Here is a 10,777-nt window from a genome sequence, read left to right as displayed (position 1 = left end):
CACTTTACTAATCGGGACGACTTCTTGGGCATTTTGCAATAAATGACCATTCCATTTGTGCAATGTTCCGTGGAAGCCTACAGGTAGTTTTTCCAACTGTCTATGGGTGAATTCGAAATGTGGTCTATCAAATCTGAGCCGACATCAAGAATTAATATTGGGAACGGAGGGGAGGTCACGATTCAATATCTGTTGACGAGAAACACGTGGTCCCAATGTCTTTCAGACTACAGAGGGTGACTAGGTAGGATGGTACAACTCATCAGTTTCGCGCAAATATCCACCTCCCCTCAACCGATCTTAGAATGGGTAGCGCTGTCAACCTTCTGACTCCCCTCCCGTACTCATCAACTACCCAAAATGGCCAAGTTGACATGGAGTCCCTCCCCATACTGCCTCGCTGCCGTGATAACATCTCACAGTCAGCACTACCTGTGCTATCCCTCTGAAGCAACTTATTATCCGGACAGCCAAATGTATGACTTGACATTCTGTCCTCTCTCACTACCACGTCATCTGATCCATACCCACTACTAATCTCCTCGCTAGCGCTGGAGTAGTGACTCTCTTTCCTTCTGCCTAACATCCTCTGGCACTCTTTCGTTGAAGCCTCTAGTCCTTCTGGCCCCTTTTCGGCCGCGAACTCGCGCACGCTTGCCGCGCGAACGTAACACCAGTATGCCTTGTCCCATTGGGCCATTCGGCGGAAACAGTGGCCGCGGAAGAGCTGGGATTTTGCAACCAGCTGGGGTTGGTCGTAGTACGAAGCGAGGTCGAGGGCGTGATCGGCGTGGGAAAGAGCTGTGGCTGTCCTTGCTCTAGAGCTGGACAGGACCGAAGCAAAAGGCCTCGGGCACTGTTCCCCTTGCCATTGTGAGATGCAGTGGTCATAGGTGAAGTCAGCGGTGCTCCCACACTCGAGAAGGATCTTGCAGCGAATAAGGGACTTGTTGATAGCTCTGATTGATTCGATCCTAGCGGCGGCAGAACCTCTGGACACTGATCCACCTTGTAGGTGCGCCATTCCAGGGGCTTGACGGAGTAACATATACAGAACGATAGAATATTTGACCTCTGATCAGATAAGACCAGCAATCAAGTGTGCAACCGGGTGCATGTCATCTTCAAAATGGCTTTATCGATGCACCACGGAAACGCATAGGAAGAGTGAAGAAGAATGGGGTTATAACCGCCATTTGTCATTTTTCGTGTCATATCCGTAACTCAAAGCTCAATTGATCAGAGAAGCCTCTGGACAAAGGGACGGTCTGTGATCAAGGCGCATTCTCGTGAAGGGATACTGACGGAGGAGGCTGAGGGGAGACCAACAAAGGAGAATGCGCTTACGAAGCGTACTGGATCATGGCCGAATGAAATCAGATGAGATGAACCATGCCTACCCATCATGGCGTTGTTAGTCTTTTTCCCCTTCACATCGTAGGTGGTTCTGTCAAACATTCCAAGTAGTCCTTGTATTTTGCGACATAGAAAACATGATGCTTCGGCGGTGTCAAGCGCGATAACCCCCCTGTCGAGTCGTGTGTTTTGGTTCGGGAGGATGGCGGCAGGCAAATCTGTGTCAGAGAGAGCAATGCAACATCAAAGCAGGAACCAACGACGTGCCCCCATCGGGAAGTATGCCGCACATGAAACCGTCGGGATCTACACCATTTCTACTTTACTCCCAAAAGGCATCCATCTCTTGCGAACGAGTCCTCGCCGAGGTTGGGTATTCGAGCTCCCTGCAGCCTCACTCAGGTCATCCCTTCGTTTGTTGGCGCTTTGGTTCGTTGGTTCTGCACTTGGTCACGAAGAAACCCCGAACCGGCACTTGCCCATCATCGCTCGACAATTAACGTCCGGAGCGACAACGGCGGCATACACTCCAGCTCCTTGCCACTCAACCTGATTCTTACTCAAGGTCTTTGTCATGGAACATACAGCCCCTATGCTGCCAATGAACGAACTGCGCGCCTTGCTTTCAGAGGTGGCTTCTCAACACGCCGACAAAGTATTCGCCCACTATCCATTCGAGTTCTTCCCCCGTGTTGTTTTCGACGTGAGGTGGCAGCAAAGTCCTTTTCTCGGCAGGTATCTGATCAGCAACTTCAAAAAGGGCTGGTTTGTCTACCTTTTCTGCGGCGTCAACGCGGCCGTCTTCGCCATCTGGCGATACCCTTCTCTTCTCGACCTCCCTTCCAGGCTCATCTCCTCTTCTCAAACAAAACAGCAACGGCAAGCGAGGAGTGGTAGAAGCAGTAGAGGTTTGGGCAGTAACGTAAGAACCATCCACGATCTCAATAGGGATCAGGGAGGCGCGAGCTCGGAACGATTTGGATCCTTTCTTAGCCTTCAGAATGAGGCCAATCACTTGCAGACCCTTCGCCGCCACTTCACTATCTCTCTTGATAACACTGCCCAGGGCCGTTGGTGGACCATTTTCGGCGGGGCTGTCTCGCACCAGGATCTCGACCATATTGTCAAGAATCTGACCACCTTCATCAGCGTAGCCACCATCGGTATCAACAGAGGTCTGTCCAACGGCCAGCTTCTTTGCGTCTGCCTGGGCTCTGCCGTCGCTGGGTCCGTGGCACAGCTATGGCATTTCACACACAAGATAGAAAGAGATCGCCAGAGCCGTCGGCGAGGAGTTATCATGACCCGTTACGGCTTGGGGGCCAGCGGTATCGTGAGCGGATTGAGCGTCGCTGTGGCTGTGGTCTTTCCATATACCCAGGTGCAAAAGTTCGCTGGAATGCTGCCGATGCCGCTGACGCTGCAGTTGTGGACGGTACCTTTGATCAGCTTTGCCTACGATATGTGGATGCTGAACGATGAAAGCTCAAAGATTGGACACGGGGCTCACCTTGGTGGTGCCATTTTCGGGGGACTTTACTCCTTCTTTGCATTGAGAAGGCTCACCTCTACAACTTACCGGTTATGATGTGGCACATGAGCAATGTATGAGCGCGTACTATTATTCGAGATGTTCAGGTTCCCGTAAGGAAACATGGGGCGGGCTAGCTAGGCACTGTGATCGCCGTGGGCTTTTCAGGTTTCGCAACCAGTTCAACAGCACGTGTAGAGCGCAGACTATTTGCGGTTATTTAGGTTGACCATAACCGTGATGTTAGTCCAAAGGAAAAGCAATGTATTTACAAGTATCTCTTAGCCACAACGCCGCATACAAAAGGAGTGGTATCATGATGAAAGAACAAAAGCTGAAACCCCCAACCCCCAACCCCCTTCCCCCGAAGAAAACAAAAAAAAAAAAAAAAAAAAAAAAGAGAGAGAGAGAGAGAGAGAGAGAGAGAGAGAGAGAGAGAGAGAGAGAAGAGAAAAGAAAACAGGGGGAGCGAGTAAATAGAAGAATAACTGGTGAACATTCGTACCGACCCATCCACGTTGACCTTGAGTATGCCGCTAAAAAGCAAGTTCAACTTCGACACGAGAAACCGAAGTGATGAGACACCAAACGCGGACACACCACATAAATTTGCCGAAGCCGTCCTGTCTCTTAAGCAGATAATGCTCAAGGTCAAATTGGGGCAGAAGCAGCAGACTAAGGACCTGCAGTTAGCTCCAAAGTGCATCAGGGTCAACAAGCTTCTGCGCCTCTCGAGGCGTTCTCCTCGGCGTGTCGGCCGGCATAGATCCTGAAAGGGGCGGGCTTCCCGCTTCGCTGGGCACGTAGGGTACAACCTGTACCGGGGTAATCTCGTAGGGAGCCCGCTGATACACGCGCTTGTCTTGCGGCGATGCCAACGGCGGCGGGGGTATTTGCGAGTATATGGAATGGTATGACCGCGGAGATGGTTGCGCAATCATGGGAGATGCTGGAAATGGGTGTGAGACGGCTCTCTTTCTGTGCTGGCTTGTCGATGGCCGCCAGTTGCGTAGCGGCAGATCTGACTCATCGCTTGCAAGCGTGAACGGGGCAGTCTCAGCCCAAGATGATCCAAAGGCCCTCCCGACGGGTGCCACGGAGAGAATAATAGCGGCGACAAGTACGAGGGTATCATCAAGTACCAGCGAGACGATTTGGGATTGCACGAGGCCGCTGGCGAGCCCTCCAGTAAAAGCAGCCAATCGTATAGCTGCTCTTACTAGCAGAAGCACTGAGGCTCCTTGTACGCCTGTTGTGGTTGTTGATTAGGCTCTGTTTCTGTAACACAAGGGGAAGGCCCACAACTTACAAAGAAGAAATTTTTTGAAGTAGGAAGACAAGTACACCATAGAAAACGTGGGGTCGAAGATAAACCGGCGATGGGATAATTTAAGCCGGAAGTACCAGTAGCCACCCAAGAAGAGGGCAAGACTTGTCAACTGTAAGGCCAATCCTGTCAACAGGATGTTCAATCCCTGATGTCTCTGCAGTTGCTGGGTTAGCGAGCCGCTGTTCAGGTGCCACCGCCAGGGTTTCAGAGTATCAACACATACCTCAAGCTCGGTATCGCTCGTAGCCGATAGAGCAATCCCGATGGACTGGAAGGCCAAGGTGAAGATGTCGAGCGCCACAAATACAATATTACAGTAGATTGGCTCATGGATAAGACTGAACTGCTCGCCATAGATGACCATGACATGTGGGAGAACCAGGTAGACGGCGGCGCTGATGAATGTCGGTCCCCACAGTGTCCCTATCATATATAGGAGGAAACGGCCTTCGCTGGCAGGGTTCGACCGCAGCAGCATTTTCCCAGCATGACCCACAACCTCGAGAAGTAGGCCAAGCGTGGCCAATACGGCATAAAGGGGCGTTTTGTAGCGGACCCCGGTGAATATGTTGATAGGGACCAGGGCGGCGAACGCAGCAAGCATAAAAGCATTACTGGCAGGGGATGTCTGGTATGACAAGAAGCCACTGGGGATGGGACATGATGTATCGGAACTGCAGTCTCGGGCGGTCAACATATTGTCAGATTTGGAGCCGCCTGTGTGCCTCATCGATGTTGACAGAGTTGAATGCCGGGTCGACATACGGGATGGACGACATGCGACTGGGAAGCGACATACACATAGCCGTCGGGCGGTGGCGCGCCCATCGCAGAGATATATCCTCAACCCAGTACCCATCCCACGGGCCAACTCGTCAGGATGCCTTTCCAGCCTCGTCTCGAGACTGACCCGACAAACTGGAACCCCATAGTACCGGGCGCTTAAGGTCCGTGTTCGAGAGGAGAACCAAAAGTTGAAGATGGCAGATTGCCGATCAGCCAGGAGCGCACCTGCTGCCGACACAGTACGAACAAGACGCCACCTGTATAGTGCCTAGTGAATGAGTGCCGGGCCGCTGTTTGTTTCGATCATGTTTGCCAGCACCTAGTATTGCCATGGTCAATAACTCTTGATGTTGTGTTCTCCAAACGCAGAAACCTTGGCTCTTTCTGTAAACAGACTTGTATGTGTCTCATACTCGTCCGTCAGTAGCAGGGAGTATCATGACACGCGAAAGAATCTTGGCTAAAAATGAAGTCCCGGTCGCCCATTGCATGAGAAATCAACGCTCCGACGTAGACACATTGAGTGACATGGTCAAGAGCCAACAGCGAACACTGCAGTCAAGTGGAGTTTGGAGGCCCAAGGGGCATTGGAGATGGGTCTGTCTAACCGTCTAGTCGCGCTTGTCTTGATGCCATTCGCAACCACTGCCGTGAAGGCGTTGGATCGGCCACAGCGTTGTATCGGCGTGTGCCGATTCCACGCATGGTGCACAGTCAAGACATCTCTCTGCCTAGCCGAGCCCTCCAAGCCCATGTCTCTTCCTGCACGAAACGCGGGACGTGAATGCTTGGTTGCATGAAGGCTGGTGGACGTTGGTTGGTGTTGGTCGGCAAAGGGTTACAGTCTTTGTGACAGCGTCTCAACCGGCCAATGGGGGGCTTGTTGCTGCCCTGGTGCTAACGCGGCAGGCTACCAATGACGATCAATAGTGTCGAGACTGGAACGCTCACATGCCATTGATCTGTTTAACCGAGCCAAACGCCCTTAAGCGCGGTACAACCGTGCCTATCTACTGCGGAGAGGTGCAAGTGGAGGTTGGAATGGAGACCCCGCCGGGGAAGTCGGATGTTGTGTTGCAGGACTACGTACCTAAGAGAAGGAGAAAGAAGGAACCTCAAGGGCACGAACCAACTGTTCACCTCATGATTTTTGGTTCCTGATAACCTAAGTCCGAGCCACTCAGGCAAGTGTCGTCTGATGCAAGCTATATTCCTACCAACCTGGAACTGACAGGCTGCCTGCAAGTCCTGTCATAGGTAGTGTACACTAAATAGTGTAGTGTAGTGTAGTGCCTGCCTGTACCTAGTCTAGGTGACTTTGCCAGCGTCGGCGTCAAGCCACATCCCGTCATCGTGTTCCCCAGGTCGCTCGCCCCTCCCTGGCCCCGAACAATCGACGCCCCGTAATAGTGAGTCTACCGTCCAATGACAGGCACCGTGGCTTGCAGAGCTTTCCTTTTCCAGGGCACCAACACCAGGCTGGACATTTGCGCCCTTGTGCCTTCCTCCAGTTCGGTATTCTTGTAGCCAAGTAAGGTAAGGTACACTGCACACCAGAAGAGGTAGCCGTGTCGCTGTCATTTTGTCATTAGTATCCCACTTGTGCCTTGGTTCAAGTTGTGCCCTGGATTTGGTCATCGACTTCTGTTCAGTTCCTTTTGCTGGTCTCTCACCGTGATTACCTCTACGCCCTCGCTCGGCGCAAGACAACAAGATCTAGAATCAGTATCGCGTTGAGCTCAGCGAATCTGTTTTGCTGCCACCCGGCGAACACCACCAGGCCTGATAGCCAAGCATCGATCAAGTTCTCTGCGACCGGCACACTCGGCTGAAAGAAGACAGCGCATTGCAGTGCGCATTGCAGTGTTGAAGCAGCATGGAGGCAGGGAAGGCCGTCATCGTAGCAGTGGCGGTGCCCGCGCGAAGGATGCTCAATCTAAAGATTACACCAACAGCCAGGCGCTATTTTGGAGCGTCACCGACTTGTCGCCGCCAAAGCCTGGATCCACGCAACAATTTCGCGCCCAAGGAGTACCTGGGCAAGGAGATTGTAGACGACTATGCCATCCTCAGAGACCAGTATGGTGAGTTCCGAGCTTCTCCGTCCAAACAAATAGAGCACACGTCACTGACTGTTCCAGAAACACCCGAAAACCCCATTGTTCTGGCCCATGGCCTTCTTGGCTTTGCTGAACTAAAACTTGCCGGCTCCTTTCTGCCTTCTATCCACTACTGGCACGGCATCAAAGACGCGCTTAGCAGGAGAAATTGTGAGGTCATTACCACCACCGTCCCGCCAAGCAGCTCGGTCGAGCAGCGTGCGGCCGAGCTGGCCCGTGGCATTGAAGCCCGGGCCCAGGGAAAAAGCGTTAACATCATAGCACACAGCATGGGCGGTTTGGATGCTCGATATATGATCTCGCAGCTTAAACCCGCCAGTGTAAGGGTCAAGTCGCTCGTCACCGTCGCGACCCCCCACCATGGCAGCACCTTCGCCGACTATTTGATGGATGAAATTGGGCCTGAACGCTTGCCCAGTCTCTACAACATATGGGAGCGCATCACCGGCTTCGAGACGGGCGCTTTCAACCAGCTGACCAAGAGGTACATGACTGAAGATTTTAACCCCAAGACACCCGATGACCCCGAAGTCCGTTACTTCTCGTACGGAGCCATGGTCCATGAGAAACCACCACTCCTCAGCCCTTTCCGCCTTTCCCACGGAATTATTCACGGCATTGAGGGGCCCAATGATGGTCTCGTCAGTGTACAGAGCAGCCGGTGGGGCACGTACAAAGGAACGCTCTCTGGCGTGAACCATCTTGATCTTATCAACTGGAGCAATAGATTCCGCTTCACCTTGCAAAGGTGGATGGGCAGGCCGCCCACGTAAGTTTTCAAGCCGCTCCGTTCGACTTTCCTTCCCTTGTTCTGGGGCCTTTCTGACTCCGTTGACCCCAGTTTTAATGCAATCGCCTTTTGTCTCGACATTACCGACATGCTTGCGAAGGAAGGATTGTGACCCTTGTAAAATTCCGTGCCCGTTATTCTGTAGACCGATACTGCTCAGGCTGTTCTCAAGTTAAAACATCACCGCAAGTCGGTATCGGAACGGCCACGGCGTCTTCCATCAAAAGCGTATAGGTATCATTCACCACCCTTTCCGCCCTCCTCCTACATCGCACAGCCTTCCAAGTCCCGAAATACAATGCATCGAAGGACCGCGTTGACGCTAAGCAGCATATTGCAGATGAGTCAAGATATATAAGAAAGGTGTTTGTGCGTAACACCAAAAGCAGGTGGGCGCCAACCACGCTTCAAGCTTGCGCGTGACACGGCGACACTCCGGCATAGCTGTGCTCTCAAAGGATGGGCTCTTCTTCAAAGAGATACGGGCTCACGAGAACGGCTGCCCTGCGGTTCCCTGATCTGCCCAGTAACCTGACTCAGAAGCCATGCATTGGCTTTCGGAATTTGTGTGACCGACAGCCAATATGTCAACGTCTAACCGAAGTTTAGGGGTGTCTTACGACGATACGGTTCGACTCGTTGCTGATCCCAGGAAGGGTCACGCAACTGACGAATATTGTATAATGAAACTCCTCGCTTAATCGGACCATGGAGATAGTCGAGTATTGTGGGGGGTTGGATTGTTCCAGGCCTACAAGTACATGTTGGTCACGATCACGGTCACAAATCATGCGACCTTCCAGAGAAGTCGGTTTGCGTAGATCTATTACGACAATGAGGCACAGGACGACGGACTCCCACTTCATTCCAATACTGCATACATATTTGCTGATAGCCAACCAAGCATTGGTTCCCAACAGTGAGTGTACAAGGCAATGGAACGTCACACAGCCTTAAATAAGGCGCATATGATGGAGTTCTGTCGCAGAACGGCCAGCAATCTTGTCGAGGATCCCAAAACTTCCCAGCCACTTCTGGATGAGCGTATCATTTTGGGGGCTCAAATCCTGCCGCGCAGCATGCGCTTCTCCAAGATGCATCTGACGCACAATAGCCTTCGCTGCCTTAATTCCCAACTGACCGGTTTCTTTCGGTCTCATGATCTGAATCTCATACACACCGCACCAGCATATCATGACCAACGACGGTACTCAATAGCTTTGCAACAAGAAGAAGGCAGGACGAAACACGAAGCTTTAGACGCAAGCAAGCACCCTCTTGCGGTCGATAGGAACAGCCACATATCCTCGCATGAATCACCTGTCAGACCCGAAAGGAGTGATGGACTGGTACAACGGTCAGGACCCGGACACTCTAGACACACCTACCACTTGGGTGTCATTGCAGTACGCATGACGCACCGTCTGCCCGCCTCAGTGAGGCTCTCGCAAGCCTTCGTGCTTATCATCGTACCGGCATATCGATCCTGGTTTGTGGCTAGTCACCTCAACCGACTAGTTGAGCAACAAAAGTGGAAGCTTTCCATTAACCGTGCAACGTCCAAACCCCGCGGCATCATGTATGAGATTCTCGAACGTTACGAATCAACAACCACATATTGAAGTTGTGAGACTAACATCTGCAGTGGGGGGTTTTGAATATGGGTACCGCCCTACCAGGCGCTATTGCCTCAGAATATGCTTGGTTGGAGGCTCGTACCCTCGAACGTGCCGGGTTAGTTGGATGTCTGCACACGCGTTCAGAGGGCGCATTCGATTTTGTACACACTCCTTACTAATTTGTTAGCGACCTACAAAGGATTTATTTTTCAACGGTTGATTTGAGCCGCGGCTACATTCTATTCCCTCGTGGGTGACCTTGAGAGACCTTGATCCTCGTAATTTTCTATCCGCTCACTCGATCATCAACTGGTGGCCCGGGCTTACACACGTTAGTTCAGCTTCCACCAAAGATCCTACCTCTCATGTAGAAGGTTCTCAAGTTCACTTTCCTTCTTCAGAAAATGACAACCGCAACAGCTGCGGACATATGATTATCGGGTGTTCACATCCATTTTCCATGTGCTTCTTGTGCCTCCTCATCAATCGTTTCATAGGAGGTAACGATTTCGGGATCCTGCTGTGATACTGCTGTTGTCAACGCTTGGTCTCTTGGGTTCACGAACTCATTGCCCACATTGTGAATTCAGCAGTCCCCACGAGACATATTATTCTTCCCAGGGTCGAACGACATTCCAACCTCCTCTTCGACGAATATCCTCGTTTGGCTATGGACAGCACATGCTCATGGGTCATTCCTAGACAACCGATTGGTCTTTTATGTCTTCTGGTATCCCATCGTAATGCGGAGGTACATAGGCCAACGTTGAGGCCCGTCTTTAAGTCAGGCTGCATGTAGACTTATAAGACAAGGCGACACTTGCTGGTGCATTTGTCCAGGAGGAAGTCAGGAGGAAGTGGGTCTGAGAGCTGAGACTACTCCACATATGCCGTTTGATTTCGCACACGGTCGGATTATCCGGGTCGATCTTCCGGTGTTTCTCGGAGCCTTATAGGTAAGAGCTTGTGGATATGTCTTATTCGCCAAGATGCTACCGTAGATCTCCCGCAGTCACGACATGCGCATCGACATCATGCAGGAGGGTACAATGCTCGTGCCGACCTCGATGGTCAAGCTTGCCCGGTTGGGGAGGAATACTATACTAACAACCTTGATCAACAGACGTTCAGGTCTGGCCTTCATCCATGTTCTGAGTCAAGCCTTCTCGATGACCGTCAAACCATAGCAACGCTATGCTCACCTGTCCCCGTCATATTCTGGTTCAGGCAACCCACCAGTTGGAG

At 51.9% G+C, this 10,777-nt stretch overlaps 4 protein-coding genes across 5 annotated transcripts; 2 read left to right on the top strand and 2 right to left on the bottom strand.

Annotated features, from left to right (window-relative positions):
* Positions 1-227: 227 nt before the first annotated feature.
* Positions 228-1,397, bottom strand: NCU03864 (hypothetical protein; the record flags this gene model as incomplete). Its single annotated transcript, XM_950764.2, has 2 exons — positions 528-1,397; positions 228-240 (listed from the first exon to the last, which is right to left on the bottom strand). Exons 1-2 carry the CDS (start codon positions 1,046-1,048, stop codon positions 228-230), a joined length of 534 nt encoding a protein of 177 aa, XP_955857.2. The 5' UTR covers positions 1,049-1,397.
* Positions 1,398-1,645: 248 nt separating this feature from the next.
* NCU12120 (hypothetical protein) lies at positions 1,646-3,254 on the top strand. The gene has a single exon (XM_011396754.1). It carries the CDS (start codon positions 1,931-1,933, stop codon positions 2,942-2,944), a length of 1,014 nt encoding a protein of 337 aa, XP_011395056.1. The 5' UTR covers positions 1,646-1,930; the 3' UTR covers positions 2,945-3,254.
* A 54-nt stretch (positions 3,255-3,308) lies between these two features.
* On the bottom strand, positions 3,309-5,491 carry NCU03863 (hypothetical protein). Its single transcript, XM_950763.2, has 3 exons — positions 4,441-5,491; positions 4,197-4,371; positions 3,309-4,136 (listed from the first exon to the last, which is right to left on the bottom strand). Exons 1-3 carry the CDS (start codon positions 5,074-5,076, stop codon positions 3,577-3,579), a joined length of 1,371 nt encoding a protein of 456 aa, XP_955856.2. The 5' UTR covers positions 5,077-5,491; the 3' UTR covers positions 3,309-3,576.
* Positions 5,492-6,523: 1,032 nt separating this feature from the next.
* NCU03862 lies at positions 6,524-9,223 on the top strand. Of its 2 annotated transcripts, XM_011396573.1 has the most exons (4): positions 6,524-7,087; positions 7,145-7,892; positions 7,965-8,147; positions 8,254-9,223. In XM_011396573.1, the coding sequence occupies exons 1-3, from the start codon at positions 6,880-6,882 to the stop codon at positions 8,023-8,025; spliced, it is 1,017 nt and encodes a 338-aa protein (XP_011394875.1). In that variant the 5' UTR covers positions 6,524-6,879; the 3' UTR covers positions 8,026-8,147; positions 8,254-9,223. The 2 variants fall into 2 exon arrangements, with proteins under 2 accessions (XP_011394875.1, XP_011394874.1); XM_011396572.1 differs by having other exon boundaries at positions 7,965-9,223.
* Positions 9,224-10,777: the final 1,554 nt, after the last annotated feature.

Source organism: Neurospora crassa, linkage group VI, assembly GCF_000182925.2.
Source record: "Neurospora crassa OR74A linkage group VI, whole genome shotgun sequence".
NCBI lineage: Eukaryota > Fungi > Ascomycota > Sordariomycetes > Sordariales > Sordariaceae > Neurospora > Neurospora crassa.
The sequence above is the reverse complement of the archived record's forward strand: the minus strand, read 5'-3'. Positions and strand labels throughout refer to the sequence as shown.

Coding starts and splice junctions, on each gene's coding strand:
- NCU03863 (XM_950763.2), bottom strand. CDS start 5,076: ATGGGTACTGGGTTGAGGATATATCTCTGCGATGGGCGCGCCACCGCC. Junction 4,372..4,440: donor CGAGCGATACCGAGCTTGAG/GTATGTGTTGAT, acceptor CAGCAACTGCAG/AGACATCAGGGATTGAACAT. Junction 4,137..4,196: donor CTTCAAAAAATTTCTTCTTT/GTAAGTTGTGGG, acceptor CAACCACAACAG/GCGTACAAGGAGCCTCAGTG.
- NCU12120 (XM_011396754.1), top strand. CDS start 1,931: ATGGAACATACAGCCCCTATGCTGCCAATGAACGAACTGCGCGCCTTG.
- NCU03862 (XM_011396573.1), top strand. CDS start 6,880: ATGGAGGCAGGGAAGGCCGTCATCGTAGCAGTGGCGGTGCCCGCGCGA. Junction 7,088..7,144: donor CATCCTCAGAGACCAGTATG/GTGAGTTCCGAG, acceptor TGACTGTTCCAG/AAACACCCGAAAACCCCATT. Junction 7,893..7,964: donor TGGATGGGCAGGCCGCCCAC/GTAAGTTTTCAA, acceptor CGTTGACCCCAG/TTTTAATGCAATCGCCTTTT.